This window comes from Pseudorasbora parva, chromosome 7 (genome assembly GCF_024679245.1).
Source record: "Pseudorasbora parva isolate DD20220531a chromosome 7, ASM2467924v1, whole genome shotgun sequence".
NCBI lineage: Eukaryota > Metazoa > Chordata > Actinopteri > Cypriniformes > Gobionidae > Pseudorasbora > Pseudorasbora parva.
Window position 1 is genome coordinate 32,395,080 of NC_090178.1, and position 20,745 is coordinate 32,415,824.

Sequence of the window (20,745 nt, forward strand, 5' to 3'; positions counted from 1 at the left end):
GTTTAATATTAAATTTATATTATATTTCCCTCAAATCGTTAATACTGATTTCACCCTGTGCTACATGATACACCCATCTTGCAGCTCTTCTGATTCAAAATTGAGCTTGCACGTATATAATGTGTGCGACCACCTTTAGGCACAATCGGCTTAAGAACGTGCATGTAAACGCACTCAAAGTTATCTTTTCCTCTTTAGGCAGGTATTTTTTTGGTGTATTTATCAAAATGTTCTTTTATATATTGTGTGATGTTCTGTATTTCGATCGCGGCTTTAACATGTTATGAGAAAACGGTTTACGAATGTTTATCCACCACATTACCTTTTATTTAAACCTAAATAAGAAAGACATTGTCAGATCGTCTGTCAGTTGGCAGGCAGTTTTGGTCGCTTTATTAAAAGTTGCACCGAGGTTATGTTAGTAACTGGAGCGTTCCCGCTACAAACCATCATGTTTAATTAAGACAACACATTAAAATAATGTTGTAAGAAATACCATTCTGCAATATCAAACAGCATAACAAGCTGTTTTGTACAGCTAAAAATAACTGGAAGCAAATGAAACTGGAAGCCAGACACATTAAAATTACAAATGCCTGCTCCCGCTCCTATCTTAAAAATAAGGTGGATAGCCTAACATCAAAATACCATGAGAGCGATTCGCAAGCATATGGAGCAACAGCTCCAAGTATAGTATCACATGCCTTATTTACGGTAATTACAATAGCACCATGTGAACGCAGCATCAGTTTTGTGAGGTATCTTCGTGCTCAAACCCTGCCTGATAGAGTAATTAGGCAACAAGTCAGATGCCAAAGCTTCCGGACGCAGCCGCTGTATTTATGTCACTTGTGCTTATTTCACAACGTTGTGCGCGTATGAATCTGATGGTGTTGCCTGCGATCACGAATAAGACCCACTGACAGTAAGAAAGTACCACATACCTATATATGAAACCTGTCTTTAGCCTACTGACAAGACGTAAACAGCATGGGCAAGTGACACTCTATAAAGGAAATCTTTTCAAAGATTATGTTAAAAGATTTTAGTGTGGCTCCAGTCATTAGGCTATCACATGCCATTTGTTTGTGGTTTGAACTAATCTGCTAAAAAGAAACATGTCAGAAAAGGGCAATTATAAATAGACAACTACTGTACAAAACTCTCACTGGAGTCTGCAGTCAAGTTCTAAAGACATTGTAGTGTGTATTATCCAAAAATAACTCAAAGGTTTACAATTTCCTTTACTCTCCACTGAAGTCTTATGCAACATTGCGCTAATAACCAATCCTACAAAAAGACAGGCAGGGCAGATAGAGGAGTACAGAATCCAGTCCCTATAATTCCATTCCTCTAGGTCTTTGTTTAAGCCTGTTTTTAAATGCACTGAAGAGCCGAATAGGAACTAGAGTTGCGTAACTTCTCTCACATGAATTTTTCACCAACAAGTCAAAGCGCTGAGATCTCTTTGATTGTGGGATGCATGCACACAGAAGAGGATAGGAGATAGCCACGCACACACTTTTCCCACCCGTAATTGATTTGTGGACTGGAGCATCTTCATAAAAACTTCTACAGTAGTTTTGGCGTTAACACAAAGGCCAATGAGCCATGGAGTCTGGCGTGAGTATAACAGGGAGTTGGGTTTAAAGCAAGTTTTTCGTCCTCAAGGGAAAAGTACATGAGCAACATACTTATGCAAGCTAGAAGAATCTGATGTATTGTTTCTGTATAAATAATCATTGAACTCAAATCTGACACTGGCAGCTTGGGCCAATTAATATAGCGTTCTTGGTCAGGAGGGTTAAGAGCAGACAGGGTTGGACGTACTCCACTGTCAGCAGTCAAGCTGAAGCCGTAGCGCCCTGAACTTTACTGGGAATTCTAGAGTGCGCCTTTTGACTTTCATGTGTGCGGGTATAAATCTCAGCTTGAACTGTGAAAATAGAGCTTTTATTTATTTGATGCACTGTATTTTTTTCCAAACCACAGGGATTTGAAGATGCACATAAAAATGACTTTTAGAGGCTTATGAGCTCAGAGAGGCATTGCTTTACATTTCAAATCACTTATGGCAAAATTTTGAACTAAAGACACATGGGATTTGGGAATAACAATGTAAACCTCTAGGCTCTAGGTATACAATGATTAAATCCATTTTGGCCTATAGGTTCTTGGAATTTCGATACAACAGGATGACGTTAAGTGAAATGTGACAACCTATTTGAATACAGTCTTCTATCTACACTCTTTAAAACAAACTCTGAGCCCGATGTTCACATTAACCGCAAAAAGTGCAAAACATTGAACCACAGCAGTTTACTCAAAATATATTTTTATTGTTTTCAAATTCAGACTCATGACCCTCATCCATTATACTGTTACTTGAAGAATATTAAAAAATATGAGCAGACTGCATATGCTTTTGATTGCCATCAAGATTTATTTGTGCAAACTTCAACCTTCCTATTCATTGTTGCACTGTAACGACAAAATTAATAATTAATGTATAATATGATTCTTTATTATGTGTTAAAGCCCAAATTTATTATGACAGAAATCTATAGACATAGAAATTAACAATTTATATGCAAAATTAACTTATCAGTGTCAAGTTTCCACCGCACATATGCATACATTAATGTTAATAGCCTATTTATTGCACATTGCCTTGGGTTTCAGTTCTTCAAATTGATTCAGTATCATAAAATAAATTGGAGCTTTTTCTATAGTTCTGCTGAATGCAATTGTTATTCCCGCATTGTTATTTATATATAAATATCCTCATAACATCATCATTTTCTCCCTCAGCTTATTGGTTATTTTCTATGTGATGACAGGCTTTGCAATTACTCAAGAAGATTGTTTCACTTTTTAAAGAGTCCATTGCCATACTGTTAGTTATGTTATATTAAGTGGCCACTAATCTATCTTAATTTTTTGCCTGAAATATGATATTCTGTGTTGTATATCACACAGTAAACCTGAATAAGTTGGCAAAAAATTTACGGTTACATCAAATTCTTTAAGTTAAGAAATTTTAAGTTTAAGTAAGCAGAACTTGCTGATGTTTATTTTGTACTCATTCATTTTAATTGCTCTCCAAATATTTGAGTTAGCTAATCCATACATTTATGGATAATTTATGGATAAACAACAACTAAATGATCAATTATCAACAATATGTTTTGTAGTGGAAATTTGACTAGCTTTAACTATCTAATTCAATAAATGCTACCTTGCTAATTGGTCACACAATGCTTTGATAGCATCAGCATATATAGCATTTGCTGAATGAGCAATATAACACATTTAACATATCCGTTCTCAAACTAAGCTCATGCTTCACTTGTCACCATGATGGTAAGCCCCCCCCCCCCCCCCCAACACAACAGAAATGATGATAAAATAACATAGCAAAACATTACACTATCCGCCTTCACATTAATCTCGCACAAAAGCAAAAAAAACCCTAACACTTAATTCTTAATTTAGCCTTTACTCTCCCATTTGAGTGTCATGGCAAAGCATGCTGGGTAATATAAATTCCAGTCCATTTTATTTTAAATGTAAGTTCAATTTATACTCAAAACAATGAAACAATTCAGATGTCTCAGTTTTGTGAACTCAAAAAAAAAAAACAAAGAAAAAAAACTTAAATACTCATACAAGTTATTTTGATTGAACTAATTTGTTTATATTGAGTTGGCTCTACTCAAACAGTGAGCAGTTAGGGTTTACAGTGAGCAGAAATGAATGTAAATGCTAAGAAAATGTAAGAAGAAACCTTTTACGTGTAAAACAGTAAAATTAGATTTCACGGAATATACATTTATTGAAAACACCTTTTTAAATCACCTCATCATTTTTTTAAATTATACTTTCAACTACAATTTTACTTAAGAATATTATCTACGACAATTCAGTAGCATTTTGAAATAATATGCTGTTGATTTGTTGTAGATAATATTCTGAAGCAAAAAATGTATTGTTTTAAGAGACTTTTCAGGCCTGAAGCTGTGAGTAAAAGAAAAGAGAGCTAAAACAATTTAATGAATGAGAGCAATATCCAAGCGTTTGAATATGGGAATGTGTGTCTCAAAATGGTCGGTGGAAGCAAGTCTGGAAATTCCAAAATCGCACCTGGACAGTTTGTAAATCTGGCACATATTGTTGCAAACAATATCTTTGTATAAACTAGCATATATCTGCTATTCAAAGTTTCTGAATAGTACATGTAATATTTATTTATTCTGAGCTTTGGTTCTTTAATATATAACACAATATGGGAATTGTTAGTTGGTCAATGAGAGAACTGGTTCGGAATATGTTAGCAAGGGAAAGACTGTGTGCTGAAACATGAACTGAAGTTATGAGCCTCATTCCTGTTTTCTCTTGGTTTTAAAGCCTCAGGAAGGCAGCTAAGTCCCTGTTGAATAATAGATTACAGAGAGCAAAGCTGGATGCAGCCGGCCACACTGCTTTTGTATCATTCGGCTTGTCCGGCACTTCAGCTACAGCTTCAAACACTCGCTTTCATCAGTCCTCACACTTTCACCCAGGCCAAATATTTATGCATGTTTTACATAAGCTGTATGCTGGCTGTTTCTTGGTTTGTTACAAATTACATCATATATGTGCAAAACTCATATGCATGAAAGGTTAGGCTGGGAAATGAGTTTTGAGATTTATACATAGTATGTTTCTGAATGGTATGACTTATGAGACATTTCATGCAGCCAATCACGGATCACCACACACGCTTGCATCATCACAGTGTTCTTTATTTACAAAACAGCCTGAGGAAAATGACCAGCAATCAGTCTGGCAAGAAAAGACCCTGTGTACCTCTTACAAACTGCACAGTATATCATATTCATTCATGTGGCATTTGATGGATATATGATCCATTGAAATACAGTATGAGAATCTCTTTGAAAGAGACACGCTGAGGCACCAAGTATGATATATGAACATTTTATGTTATAGCTAATAAAATATAAAAGCTATTTCTGGCCTTCCTTTTTACGCTATGAATATAAATGCATTCTTTCTCTCTGTTTTTTTGTTGTTGTTGTTGAAATGTTCGAATCATAATTAAATGCAAACATTTCAATAAGGCAGACGAACTGAACGTAATGAGCATAATCAGACTGTGTGCACACCGATAAACATTAGTAGCAAGACTGACAACACAACCCGAGAATTTAACTCTCATTTAAAGAAGAAATTTGCTTTTGTCAAATCTATGCGACATGCATTTCATGACATGCATTCCATTAAAAAAAAATTAAAGAAAATACAATTAATTTCATAATAAATGTCAACATGTAAAAGTAAACACTGAAACTCACATGCCAACAACAGATGTCTGTTTTGCATGCAACAAATTCAGGTTTTTAGTATTGTGACAATTGACTTTGGTTAGGAATCAACTATCAAGAATGTGATAGCTGGCTTATTGACATTCATTCTGACATTCCGTTGGTATGCAATCATGTGCAAGTATTTTATGCAGTGAAAAATGTAGGAATGTAGGCTTGTCCGGCACAAAGCCCCCCACCCACCCTTTTTCTATTGGGCAAAAAGGTTGAGAACCACATTATCTTCAGGAAAGACACTATTTTAATGTTGTTTTAATCATTTTCCCAACTAAACTAAGAGACTAAGGGAGAGTTAGAGAACCTTTAAAGAACCATACAGGGGCTTAAATCATTATTAATTATTATTATACTATTTTATGATTGAGAAGTACATGAGGCAAAGGATGCATACACAAATATCAAACAATTTGTATGTAGTGCTGTTCAATATAAAATTATAACACAACCAGCTGTCGTAACAGATTCCATGCAAGTCTAAAGAGACAACAGCGAAAAAATCACAGTGATATTAATTTATACATTCATTAAATCCGTGCTCAGTTTCTGCACCTCAAGCATAAGAATCTGATTAGCAACTCTGTTTTATATTTATGCAATTCCAGGCTTTGTAAAACCAAAAATGTAACTTGCAATAGCAGCACAGACTTGTTGAACATCTGAGCATTAAACACTTCACAAATCCTGACATTCAATTTTTTGTGCACCTGAATTTTCACAGTTTTGTCACATATGCCATTATACTTTTTCTTTTCTGAGACAAAATATCAAAAATATGGGTTCTTAATAAACATTTTAAAGGTCGTAAAACCATAGATAGTCATTTTGTTTTAAATTGTGCTGTAAGTGCCTGAATTAAAGGGGATAGTCCACACAAAAGTGAAAATTCTGTCTGCACCCTTGTGTTGTTCCAAAAACCTGGTCTTGCTTTCCTCTGTGAAACACAAAATAATTATGTTGTGAAGAATGCTGGCAATAAAACAGTTTTGATTTTATTTTTGTCAGTACAATTGAAGTCAATGGGAGCCGAAATTGGTTAAGAACATTCTTCAAAATATCTTTTTTCGTGTTCCACATATAAAAGTCATACAATTATGGGGAACATGAGGGTGACACATTTTGAAAAGTCATTCTAATTTTCAAAGTATGAAAAGTCATACTGATTTGGAACAACATAAGGGTGACAGAATTTTCATTTTTGGGTGGACTACCCCTTTAATTTCAATAGAAATACTATCAGTCTCAAAGCAACCCATTTAAAAAAAAAAAAAAAGATCTTTAACAGGGGTCTTTTGTGTATGTAAACATAGTAAAGCTGTCAAAGTCCTAAATACTCAGTGGGCCATCACTTAAATTGCCACAGCACGCCTCTTATTTGTAATTGGCTACTGGTGTATGATTTGGCTCCACACAGTGGGTGGAGTCTTCGCTCTGATTGGTGGCTTCACTCTGACTTGACTCTGGCTCGTGGGTGGAGTCTGAACTCTGGGAGGATTCTGTCTCTCCTCCATTCAGACTAGAGATACATTCAGAGGCTCTCCGTTTTTGCTGATAGGACAGGCAAAGCTCCTCCCACTTCTTTCGGTTGGCATCAATTCCATCTGCCATCGGTTGAAGCTTCCTATTCAACTTCACAAGAGCCTGTAAAATACATCATCATCAGTGTATTAAAGTTAATTAGCTGGAGTTAATTCATTTGATCTATTTACTTAACTTACCTTATATAATGGCTTACAAATTCCATCAATCCATTCCAACTGTAGCACAGGAAGCTCATCTTTACGATTACGATCAAAAATGGCCTAGGGCAAAGAAATGAATGAGAGCAAAATAAAATTGACATTTAAGCAATTGATTTTCTCCATAGGTGAGAAAATACGTACAGCTGGTGTCAGCTTCAGCTCTGATCTCTCCCTGTCACCCTGTTCAAAGAATTCACTGGTCACTAGTTCAGCCACCTGGAATTAGAAACTGACATTGACATTGACGCTGACATTGGCTGAATCCGAAATCGCCCCCTATACCCACAAATAGGGCATTATTTGAAGGGACAGCCATTTGTAGTGGCGTCCGAAACCATAGAGGACATTATTGAGTGCACTCATTCAATCCCACATAGCACCGCAATACCGAGTGTACAGCCGATGTACACACACCGGCTGTCCGACTTCAGGCACTCGTTTTCATGCACTCTTTCTAGTGAACTATATTAGTGGACTAACGTAGGGAATGGTGAATGAGGGTTTAGGGGGCGTTTTCAGATTCAGCCATAGAGATATAACATTATTTGAATGTACACAATTGTATTATCCCAATAAACACGGCAATGATTTCAGAGAATAGACAGTACAGTTTTCTTAGCCTATTAAAAATGTTTTTTCTTCACAAATCTATATTTTTATACATCATTTTATCTATCTATCTATCTATCTATCTATCTATCTATCTATCTATCTATCTATCTATCTATCTATCTATCTATCTATCTATCTATCTATCTATCTATCTATCTATCTATCTATCTATCTATCTATCTATCTATCTATCTATTCAAATAAATGGATCAAGGTTTAAGGATGTTTAGAAATTTGAGCTGGGAGTCAAGACAAAACATAATGCTTTTTGGTTGTTTGGTTTTTTTTTTTTTTTTGCAAGGTCTGTCTGACCTGTTTTGAGATCTCCCATGGTCGAGTCACTGCACCCAAGTCACAGGCGGTCATCAGCATAGACCTGGTATGTTGAAATATTAAGACCAGTTACAGCAGCTCCTGGCATCTCTGTTATCATTTTAAAAGCTGTAGTCGCTCACCTGAACATGTCCCTATGTTCTTCATTACTCCAACTGAACTGTCCAGAGAGAACACACTCAAAGAACTGGGTTCTTCTTCTTTTATGACCAATGGAAAATAAAACAAAAAAAAATATGTAAGGTTCTTTCACTGCGTTCAAGTTCATTTTATTTAATCTTCCTCATGGTAAAGATCTTGCAGGCTTTTAGGATCTGAACAAAAGCCACAAAGGAGGCTTAACATCACATCTTCTGCCTCTATTCAAAGGGCGCCTCTCTGTGGCTTAAACATGAATTACACATATCATGTGAAATATTTAAAGCTGTTTGACGCTAAAGACCAGTACCCCTTTTAATAATTATTTAAACAAATATTGACTTACTTGAAGTACAAGGTGAGATCTGTGGACAGAATGGCCTGTTTCAGTATCTGCATCATGTTGCTGTACTCCTTGGAGCATAGATTAGCAAAAATGTTGTGACCCTGTTGAAGGTTAGACATTATTCAGAAAACAATGAGAAAACAATGTCAAAGTTGTCAGAGTTGTTATTTGCAATAATAGGGGGAGAGTGGGGCAAGATGTGTAATCTGGTAAACCGCCCACTTTATTCAGTACAAATGAATAACAATAAAAGGAAGGAGAAACATTTCATATTTCATATCATTTGAGATTAAATGTGTATTTGAGAACTTAATCCCATAAAGACTGACATATGAAATAGTCATATGTTATACACAAAATAGTACACTCTAAATATAACTTGTGCTATATAGCAGTAAAAGTGGTTCATTGTAACGAAAGCCACTTTAATGTGCTACACTGAAAAAAAGTGTTGGATTTACATTATTTAATTTTGTACATTGGCCCCACCTGAATTAAATAAGTTAAACAAACATAATTTGTTCATGTAACTTCAACATCATAGAATGAATACATTTTAAGTGACTCAATTAAGTAGTTTCAAAGTGAATTTTATATGGATCCCAGACCAGTCATGATGCAGGCATTTAATTTCATATATTCATTCTTCCACTTCAATTTAATATATTCGTTCATCCAATTCAATTTCAAATATTTTAATGTCACACAACTGAATTATAAAACTGCACTAGTTTACAAATTTGTATCTAACAATAGAACATATTAGCATCTTAAATGCTAGGCATTATAAACTCCTTCAGCAAAGCTGTTATGACATTAGTCGTATTATTCCACAGCCGAAGCAAATGCTCCACTCTTCTCCACAATGGTAACTCACTGTCATTTAAATTGTCATTAATAGTGTTTAATATTCAATTATATCGGAATTATTAGAACAATCAAGCCATTAGAACAATATATATATATATATATATATATATATATATATATATATATATATTGATATTTATTAAATTATTAAATCATGATTCTTGTAAATCACTTTCATCTTTATAACATTATAATAGCAGATTACTTACATAAAATGCACATAAATATTAATTGCCACACTGTGTCTCCCAATAATAGGTTTTAGTAAGATATTTAAATGCTGAGTTTCATTATCAAAGCTCTGTCGTTTTTGTTGTGGGGGCAAAACATATATTGCAATGCAATATAATTGAGAGATGTACAAATAAATGCTTATTTTATCATGTTTTCCTGAAAATGATGTATGGATAATCAAGTAAAGCTAAGGTGCTTCAGTCCAGTAAATGCCGAATCTTGAAATATTACCAAAAATATAAAGTATATTCTTATAATCAGTACATTTTCACATTTTTTCAGCAAAGTTTTGATCATGTTGATAATTTAGATTCCTTAGAAATACACACATTAAATATTATACAGTTATAGGGTTAAGTTAAATGTGGCACAGCTTACCCCACTTTCTTAAGGTCTAAGTTAAGTTTGAGGAAAGCATATCCCTCGTTCCAAGTTCTATTACTCGTACAAAGCCCTGTCTTTTCCTCTAAAAAAAAGCCGATCACGCAACCAGGAATCACTTCACAGTTCACACCCCTGAGTATCATTCATAAAGAGTCTCTCTTAAGTTCTCGATGCTCAGTTTCTGCGATAGAAAGCAATTTCTTTCTCTCTTTGCTCCAGTGCAGCTGACCCAAGAGGGGAATCTCCTTAGCACAGTTAATTGGTGTTGGTTAAAAAAGCTCAATGGACGTCTACAGGAAATCGATAAAGAGCTTGGTCATGATTAAACAGCTCAGAGCAAAATCAGCCACTTAATCAAACGCTGACAGCCATTTGCATTCTTTCCATCCACTGAGACATGCAAATGCAGACAGGGGTAAATGGGTTATTTCTGCAAATCCATTACAAGAGAGGTGTGAGAGGGACAAAGCATTAGTCCATTGCTTTGACAATGTTCATTCTGTTCTGCAGATCATTGTTCAAATGTATGAGTAACAATTTTAGTGTAAATTTGACATTCATAACTAATAAGTATTTGTTTAATTCACTTTAATAATAGCAGCATTTGAGCTGCACGAACTCACAATAAAATATGAAAAAGCATAACATAGATGATTCTTATGCTCCAATGGAAGCTGAAAATTGTTGTTTTTTATATAATTAGGTATCTTTTATTTTTAGAGGTTTTCAGAGTAGTCTCAGACTTTTAGTCCCAAGAGTATAAAACATTTTTTTTTAAGTCTTCTGAACTCTTTTTAATTACTGAAAAGTACATGAAAGTAAGCAATGGATATACTTTGAACTGTAAAAATACAAGTCAGTGGTTTATCTTGTTACTGCTAACTTCTGTGTCCCTCTACTGCTCACAGTACTGTCACCTGCTAGTTCATGTCATGTAAACATTATTCACCTCACTCTGCAGGATCATGACAGCGTGGTTGAAATGATGATGCTCAAGTGTGGCAGATGTTCCGTACAGCAGTGCCAGTGCTGACCCAGACCTTTGGGACCACAACAGAGATAAGTTACAGTACAGTAAGAATATTATGTTGCTATACAAATATACAGGTTTGGACATTTAATGTCCTTGCTGAATAAATGTATCAATTTCATTATATACATTTATTCAGCTAAGATGTTAAATTGATCAAAAGGGACAGTAAAGGCTTTTACATATAGTAACAAAAAATCTATTTAATTCTATCATCAAAGAATTCTGATAAAAGTGTCCAAAAAAATACAGCTACAGTCTCCTGATATTCTGAAAGTTAGCTGACATGTAGTTGCAACGTTTTTTTATTGTTAGTGTCTGAAGTGGACCATAGAAATGAAGTGTCAACGACATTTGGAAAATAAAATGCATCTAACCATGCAAACATGCATAATTAGGATAGCAAATTAAAAAGACTTAACCTTTTAAAGGAAGGAGAAAAAACAGAAAAAAACTCCCATATATTTTATTGTTTATTTAGCTGATTTGCAGCTAATCAAAAGCCACAGAATGGGGACAAATCTGTCAAGTATTAGAAGCTTGTCATATTGAACAGATGCCAACATTGACAGGTTGCATGATATGCTTCATCCTTGAATATCATTTGATACTGTGTTGGGTGTGATTTGATGTCCAATGTAAAATCTGATGCAATCTACATTGACATTACAATGACTCACTTTGCCTGAAAGGCGTTGTTTGTGCCACGATGGTCCAGGTCATGGCAGAAACACCCAACCATTAGTGCGAGAGTCTCTGTGTCTGTCAGCACCTCCTGGAACCCAGCAGTCTGAAATCCACAACAGAGAAATCTACTGCGGTCAACCCAGTCACACAAACCCTTAAATTCAGTGATTACATGATGGCTTGAAAGACCAGTTAAGGATTTAAACTATGATTGATTTACCTCAGAAAATCATTAGAGGAAAATTCATCCACAAACAAAAGTCCTGTAATAATTTACTGACTCTCATGTTTTTCCAAACTCGTATAGCTTTCTTTTTTCTATTAAACATAGAAGGTGTTTATCTCTTCCATGCAATGAAAGTGAATGGAGGACCAGAGGCTGTCAAACTCCACAAAAAAATAAATAACCACAAAAATTAAAAAACACCATTATAAAAGTACTTTATACGACTTCATATTATATTTAAGTCATACAACAGCTTAGCAAATCCAAGCCATTATAATGGAAAAGGTGCACTTTCGCATGTTTTTAAAAGGAGAACTTTTTAAAGAAGAAATAATATACTTTATATCTACTCAGACACTTAATTGCATGTTGATAGCAATTAATAAAAATGTTTTATATAATAGTTAAAATGTATTTATTAATTAAAATACAATTAGCTGAAATGTAGCGTGCTTTTAAAAGTTAAAGCCTGTTTTCTAAATTGCCTTTTGTTTGCAAAAAAAAAAAAAAAAAGGTACGATTTTGACCGGTAATGCTCCGTGATGGCTCATTAGCCTCTGTAATATTGGTCGTAATTCATCAACTAACTGCTAAATCGTGTCGTGGGAGTCTGTAATTATTTTACTATCCTTTGGGTACTTCAAAAGTCTCTCCACCATCAAACGTCGCTGCTCTTTGTCTTGTATAATCAATAAATGTAAAGTCAATTGTGAAAAAGGCTTTTTGTACTGTGATTTTTTAGCCTAGAAATCTAGACACACCCTAGCGGCAGCAAATCTTATCTGCCGCGAGTTGAGTGTCGTCTAGCAACTCTCTATACACTTCTGAGCTGTAAACGCCAAACTCTGGTCGGGCCAATCATATCGTGCATAGAGTCGGTGGGCTTAACATAATGATGGCAGAGATATGCTTGCGTGCTTCTAGTAAACACAGAAACTGGCAAACGGCGGTCTTTCGAATCAGCTCTGACCGCGACTCTGGAAGACTTAAAGGTAAGCTCTTCTCTGAGAAAAAAACAAAGAAAGGCACTGAAGTCATTCTTAAAGCCACACTGTGTGATATTTTCCACCCATTTAGCGGTGAAAAGGTATATGACCATCCAGTGAATATTAGTTTCTGTTCCTCTCAGTTCTGATTTCGTTTTAACTCCTACGGTGGCCGATTTAGTCCAAGATTAGCATGGCAATCCCCCTCTTTACATTCGACACGGTGCCATCGAGTGTTAAAACGCAAAGGCGAAGGTTGAATTTACGGGTATGTCCCTCTTTGGCTAATGTACTTTCAAGATGGAGGGGCAACATGGTGACCAGCATTCAAACCCCTCACCCGTATGTATTTTCAATGGCATATTATAAACTTACGAGAATACTTTATTACTTGAAAGAAGTAAATATACATTAATGAGCACATATATTTTTGAAATAACTAAGTGTTTTTAGCTAAGAATAAACTAAAAAAGTTACACAGTGTAGCTTTAAGAAGGAAAGATGTGTTCTGAGTTTTGAGTTCGAAAGTTTAATCTGTCAACGAGATCCCCTTCACCTTCGTTGCTCTGGTTGGTGTAGCTCTATCCTATCGTGTGCAGAGGGAGTTTGAAAGACAACCGTTTATCCCGCCCCTCGGATTGAGCCCTGTCTATGGTGAGTTTGAATTGGCTGAAATTGCCATGGTAACCAAACAGAAAAGATAGGATTTTAAAGTAAAGATGTTTCTGCTCAAGAAACAGCAATGTTGAAAGCAGTTGTGCTGCTTAAAGGGGTTTTCATTCAGCCTTTGATATATAGAAGTTCATCGTGATATAAGAATATCCTCTAAGTTTCAGAGCTGAAAACGTCCTTGTTAGTCAAGGAAAAGCTTTTATTGACACCAGGCCCAACAAACGCTCAATCTCAGAATATGCCAGGTTGTGACGTCTGAGTGTGATGAAACACCGTCACAACGGAAGATCAACACCTACTTCATCACAGCCTGTTAAGCCCCGCACACCGATTTGCGCATGCAGCATAGGCCTAATGTTAAACCGTATCAAGCTACCAAGCAATAAACATGTCATGCCATTGAGGATTACAAAATATTGTGCAGTGCCTAGGCTTGACAGTAAATCAACATGTGTGTTCATTTGAATGCCTGATCTAAAATGTAATGATTCATGTACAGTCAGATGTTTTTTTTTGTCTGTGTGTCATAAAATCAAACCAGTGACTAAACATCATCTTGCGTTGTTTCTCTAAGTAGGATGAAAATAATCTGTTATTTAAAAATAGCAAAATATTTGTACATTATGACAATTTTTGATGTAAAAAGCATTCTAAAGCCCTATTCGCATGGGATTAGTATTATCTTGGGACCTCGTGTGATTTAGAAATGACCCCCCACATCTGAATTTTGTGTGCCGCATTTGCACAGGATAAGCAAAGCCTGTGATTTTACTCGTATTTACTGACTTATCTCCCGGATATGATGTCAAAACTTGTAAATGTTTTTTCATGTTGTTTCATGTTCAATGTTAAACTGACTTTAAAAAATAAGTTACATCTTGTATAACTAATTAAAAAAAAATCAACATTTCTTAACTTATTTTGATGAGTTAAAACAATGTAAAAACATATGTTGTCATTACTTATTGAACGTATAATTTTTTACAGTGTAGTCAGGTGGCCAAAACTGATATTAAAACTTTGTTGGACACTTTTTGGTACAAGCATACAACCTATCCAGTATTAATATTTAACACCCCAACATGTGTTTTAGTGTCAGCTTAGAAATAGTTTTTTTGTCCATTTTAACACTATAATCTTAAAAGTGGTAAAAGTGGATTCCCCCCTCCCCACTTGTGTCAGCACAGCTGTGATTTGGCATGAAGCAACAGATCCCTAGGCTAATGGATCTGCTGGAAGGCTAATGAAGACAAACCAACATTTACCTTCTGGCAACAATACACTGTAAAAAATATTTGTTGGTTTTTGTTGGTTTAACTTAAAAAGTTTTTTTTTTTTTGCCTTGCAAAAAGCTGGTTGCCTTACAATTTTGAGTTTATTGCAATTAAAAATTTGAGTTCATACAATGAAGGAAATTTGTTTAAAGGGTTACTTCAGCGATTAACATATGGCTTTGTATCAGTAGAAACCCTGGAGTATATTCAAATGATCGTCCCCCCCCCCCCCCCCCCCCCCCCCCTTATATCCCCATGAGACGAGAGATTTATGCATTTTATTTCTGGAAAAAATTCCTCTCGTGACGCAAATTGACGATATTTGCGTCACAAGAGGAATGTTTGCCCAGAGTCTAAAGACTACAGCCAGCAGAGGGAGCCATTTCCGTATGTTTTCAACTCGTGCATGGGGAATGGAGATCACACTTACAGCACAGCTCAGCTACAGGCATTAATTTAAACGGATGCTAAGCAATGTAAGTGTTTTAACTTCTCAAATTAATTTCTATGAAAGTTAAGCTTCCAAAGGCATGAACTGAAAATGCGTTGTGAATGTATGCCGCGAATGTGGTCGCGATTACCTCAGCTCTCATCACGAGAGCTCATCAACTCATTTATGACGTTAAATGTAATCTGACTCCTAATCTGAGTTAGTGCTGTGAGACTCACACGGCAACTCGATCGTTATATTGAACACACGTCCAGTATTTAATTGTACTTTCTGAACTCAGTCACTGTATTCCAGTAGCGGTGGCTTTAGGAATGGCCTCACAGGGCAGCGAAGCATTCTGGGAATTGTAGTCTTTCATCCCCATGAGACAAAAATACAAAAATACGTCTTTTCTCAGTCTAGAAAGCACCAAATTCAAAAATAATTTCGCATTTCTACTACATTAATGTACCAGTTTAAATACAGATTCATCTTCCCAGCGCTGAAGTACCCCTTTAATAAATAGAAACTCAAAATATTATTGTATCTGAATATCAGACCCATTTGAATTCTGCCAAGAAAGCTGCATTTCAAAAATATATAGAGGAGATTATGATGATAAACAGAGTTAGAGGAAACTGGCTTTACCAAAGAGAAAGGCTCTAGTCAAACTGTATATTAACGAAACGCTATTGGCTGTTTCAAAAAAGGGGAGGAGCAGCTAACAGCTGGAGCCGCTCAGGGGAAATTACAGCAACACATTGAATAATGTGGCGCGTTTCAAGGCACTTCAGTGGGCCTTTAACATTGTAAGTGTTCCCAGGAAACAACACAGTTTGTGACCCCTTTAATATTTCTGTGGGAACTAATACTTTGTTCAGTTTTTTTGATAAATAAAGTGAACTTAAGTGTGTCCTTTAAACATTCTTAAGTGGCCTTTTTATATTATCAGCCAGAGCCGGCCTTTCCATTAGGCAATATAGGCGGTCGCCTAGGGCCCCGCCTTATCTTGGGGGGCCCCTCAATCTTAAAATCATTTTTTTTTTTGCTCCAATGGGGCCAATTTTTATGATCTTGCCTAGGGCCCCACAACCTCACGGGCCGGCACTGTTATCAGCTACAGTCTTTTTTTAAATGATTTTTTATTAAATTTGAAGCACACTTCAAGGCCACATTTGATGAGCACACCTTTTTAACAAAGGTTGAAAGTCTTTTTTGACAGTCATGGTCACCATTCACTTTCATTGTATGGAAAAGAGCAGCTTAGACATTCTAATATTTTTGTGTTTCATGGAAGACTGACATGAGGGTGAGTAAATAGCTCCAGAAGGCCACTTCGATTCAGCATTTGTGCTCTGAGACTTACGGTGATCATAACAAACATGCACTGCGAGACGTTGAAGGCGTGCCTCCAGTTGTGGTAGGCTACGGTGCGGTAGTTCTTCCTCACGGTAAGCAGCCAGCGGCACAGCACCTGAGCAGGAAAAGAAACGAACGCTGTAGTATTCACAGACCGTACAGTAGCTCCAGACCTCCCAGTGTTCCAGGAACCAGCCTGCAGCACAGCGTCTCACTGATCCATAACCCAGCGATCCACACGCAACACTGCATACATATGTAAGCAGCATTTCACTCTTCCAGTCAGTAGGGTTGGCGTTTCGCCGCCTCTCTCATAGTGATTGCCTCACCTCATAATCAATTTTGAATTTCTGCACGACACCAAGCTCCAAAAACATCCGCAGGGAGGCAGTGATCATGGCGTCGTTGTCCAGAGAAAAGTCATTAAAGTGGAACTCATCGATCCCGAGCTCACTGCTTAGGGGAATCTTAGCAGCCTGAGAGAGGAGAGAGGACAATCTCAGCGACTCCAGTAGCAAGGCAATTAAATACCAGAGCAGAACCTGGTCCACTGAGGGCTCAAACAGAAAGAGTATATTACACTCTGCCATTTCAATTATTCATACTTTCGTGCTTTCAAGTCTAGGACCACCAACTATAAATTTATAGGAAACGCAGGGGGCTAAAATGTTTTTTTTTACTCATGTATCTCTCTAATGTATGAGTTTAATTTGAAGTTTTCCTTATGTCTCCCTGGTGAAAAGTTTTAAACATTCTATAGTCTACTGAACTGTGAATTTTGTACTGGCCCTTTAAGGGTGTGCAACACTACAGAATCGTATCAGGCTGTAAAGATAGCACTGGTCAAACAATACAATAAGATTGATATTTTTGATAATCAGTTTAAATGTGTATAACATCCCGGGTAACACTTTACAATAAAGTTACATTTTTTGACATTTTTTTTTTGACATTTAACTAACATGAACTAACTATGAGCAGTACATTTGTTATTGTATTTGTTAATCAGTAACACTTTAAAATAATGGTCATTAGTTAACATTAGGAACAGTACATGTGTTACTGTATTAGTTCATCTTTGCTAACGTTAGTTAATGAAAATAAAGCTGTTAATGCATGGTCTGTTCATGTTAGTTCACAGTAATGTTAACAAGATTTTAAAATAATGTATTAGTAAATGTTGAAGTTAACATTAACAAAGATAAATGAATGGTTTGTAATGCAGTTCATCATTAGCTCATGTTAACTAATGTTAACTAATGACCATTATTCTAAAGTGTTACCTGTTAATCTTTGTAAACGTTACAGCTGTTCATTGTTAGTTCATTTCACTTCACAGAGCATTAACTAATGCTGACAAATACAACTTTTGATTTTAATGTATTAGTAAATTAGTGAATTCAATAATGTAGCTATTATTAAATGTTGAAATTAACATTAACAAACATTAATAAATGCTGTAGAAGTGCAGTTTATGTAAACTTATGAAATCTTATTGTAATGTGTTAGCCAACCACAATTTCTAATGTTTACAATGAATCTAGATCAAATATTGAATAAACTAAATATAAAATGATTTTTAAAAAAATGATATACAATTTAATTTAAACAATCGTTTTAAAATGTAATATTCTATAATAGGATTTTGTTGATCCTTTGACATTGAAATTTTTTAATTTACTTGAAATTTACACTAGCATTCAAAAGTTTGGGGTCGGTACACTTTTTTTATTTGTTTAAAAATATACAGTAAAACAGTAAAAAATTATATAGTAAAACTGTGAATAATGTGAAGTGATATTATAATGAAAATGCTAAAAATGCTTTAAAATGCTATTTATTCTTGTGATGGCCAAGAGAATTCATTATTATTATCAATGCTGAAAACATTTGTGCTGCTTAATATTTTTGTGAAACAACATTTATTTGAAATGGAGATCTTTTGTAACATTATAAATGTTTTACTGTCACTTTTTGAACTTTACATCCACGAGAACATCTAAAACTTTGTTTTAGATATAAATGAATTTAAAACCATATAACTTCCATGCATCTATTTAGTATGGACTTAATTGCCAAATTTTGTCTCTAGTTTGACCAGATTTACCTTTAGTCGATCAACCTCAGCCTTAGAGCATGTAGCATGATAGGACAGCATCTGGGAAAAGACAGAAACAACAATACATATGCAAACAAAGTCTTTTTCAACACCCACACAGACTGTAACCACACCATCTGTTCTTATGAGATTGATATGCAGGCAAATTTGTAGCTCTTATGTTAATGAGCAGTTTAAAACAGAAGAAGAAACCAATAAGCGATATAACTCACATCTAGAGCCACAGACTGCTTGGCCCAAGTCTTCTTCACCTGGTTATACATCATTGTGTTGTTAATGCCCAGACCACAGAAAATAACAAATGCCTGTGAGGATCAATGGAAATGAAAATTATTCATGTGTATGCTTTATGAAAACATCAATAGTGGATGTATGGCTCGAATTCACTATTAAAATATTAATTGGCCGTTTTATTCCGACATCAAAAATTCAAATAAATTCACACCTCAAATAACCTTTGATCTGCATCATTAAACGTCTTCCTGTCCAAGCGATTCAAAATCTGGGCCACGCCTAATCAAAGTAAGAAGTTATATTTTTATAAATATACTTCTGTGGGTTTGTGTATAAACAATGATGCGTTTGTGTAGGGAAACTCACCAATAATCTGATGTGTCCGATTCCAGATGGGAACGCATAAAACTGATCTGATGTGAAAACCAGAAGCCTGGTCCGCCTGAGTAGGAAACACATTGCTTGCATGATACGTGTGTGTGTGTGTGTGTGTGTGTGTGTGTGTGTGTGTGTGTGTGTGTGTGTGTGTGTGTGTGTGTGTGTGTGTGTGTGTGTGTGTGTGTGTGTGTGTGTGTGTGTGTGTGTGTGTGTGTGTGTGCTTGTTTTTTGAGAAATATCAGGACAAAATGTGTATAATGACGGGTATCACACAGGTATTACAAGGACAGGTTGAAAAATGAGGACATTAAACCATGTTTGAGTAAACTTGGGTTTATCTGTATTTGCTTAGGGATGATCTTTGTGAAAAACAGGTGTACTTAATTTTGAATGTACACTTAGTGAACTTTAAATCTTAAAAGTATATTTAAAAAAAACTACTTGCAGATAAAATAATATTAATTGAATACACTTTACTGTTTTAACACTTAAGTACACGTTTCAGCGCGAGTTTGCACAAGTATTTTTTTTTAGAAAGTACTCTTCTTTTTCTCTTGCTAAAGCGTATGTTAAAGTGTACTTATTTTTCACAAGGGTACACCAGTTCACAATGTCTTTACCTGAGTTCTTACTTAGCTACACTGATAGCTGCTGGTAAAATTGCTAGTTCAGACCCAACTGACACCATGTGAATAGATGTGCAGGTTGGGGGTGGAATCAAACTTTTGTGTGGGCCAGGCAATCAAAAGAAGTCTGAGAGAGGGTGTGTTCTGCTCACCTCAGCATCAAAGCGGGGATCCTGACAGACGTCACTAATGTTAACGGGCAGCCCGGTTGACGCTACCAACTCAGCAATGCTGTTATTGATTAGCCAGTCCGAACAAGACACCTTCTCCATGCTGACTTTGTCAAATGCACACACATACACACAAACACACATACTGAGCATGGTATACATTAAAGTCACCATAAAATCAAAATTGATTCTTCGGCATCTGCTATCTTCATCTGGGATTTATGCTTCCTTCGTGTGCTATAGGAAATGTCCAACTTCCCACTTCTGAAGTTGTGATTATGAGCTTGTCACATTCAAGTGCTTTGTTGTCAATCATGGAGAACACCAGGGGCCTGACCATGATGGTAGTGCTAAAGTGTATGCTAAAGTGTACTTATTTTTCACAAGGGCACACTAGTTTACAATGTCATCACCTGTGTTTTTACCTAGCTACATTGGTAAACAGATTTTAGCTGTGACATCACTTGTGAACAGCCAATCACATGCTGTAGATCAGTGAAACGGAGATTCCCTT

General features: G+C 35.8%; 1 protein-coding gene across 2 annotated transcripts in view; it reads right to left on the reverse strand.

Annotated features, from left to right (window-relative positions):
- Positions 1 to 4,748: 4,748 nt before the first annotated feature.
- pde11al (phosphodiesterase 11a, like) overlaps positions 4,749 to 20,745 on the reverse strand; it is a 35,658-nt gene continuing 19,661 nt past the window's right edge. Inside the window, exons 6-20 of one of the 2 annotated variants that reach the window (XM_067449080.1) lie at positions 20,214 to 20,334; positions 19,424 to 19,499; positions 19,269 to 19,336; positions 19,036 to 19,128; positions 18,812 to 18,862; positions 17,034 to 17,180; positions 16,712 to 16,819; positions 11,751 to 11,860; positions 10,990 to 11,080; positions 8,553 to 8,653; positions 8,191 to 8,268; positions 8,048 to 8,111; positions 7,265 to 7,339; positions 7,100 to 7,183; positions 4,749 to 7,022 (exon numbers count right to left, since the gene is read on the reverse strand). In XM_067449080.1, the coding sequence (XP_067305181.1) occupies positions 6,753 to 7,022; positions 7,100 to 7,183; positions 7,265 to 7,339; positions 8,048 to 8,111; positions 8,191 to 8,268; positions 8,553 to 8,653; positions 10,990 to 11,080; positions 11,751 to 11,860; positions 16,712 to 16,819; positions 17,034 to 17,180; positions 18,812 to 18,862; positions 19,036 to 19,128; positions 19,269 to 19,336; positions 19,424 to 19,499; positions 20,214 to 20,334 (1,537 nt within the window). In that variant the 3' untranslated portion in view covers positions 4,749 to 6,752. Of the gene's footprint in view, positions 7,023 to 7,099; positions 7,184 to 7,264; positions 7,340 to 8,047; positions 8,112 to 8,190; positions 8,269 to 8,552; positions 8,654 to 10,989; positions 11,081 to 11,750; positions 11,861 to 16,711; positions 16,820 to 17,033; positions 17,181 to 18,811; positions 18,863 to 19,035; positions 19,129 to 19,268; positions 19,337 to 19,423; positions 19,500 to 20,213; positions 20,339 to 20,745 lie in introns of both variants that reach the window. The other variant, XM_067449081.1, reaches the window with a different exon arrangement.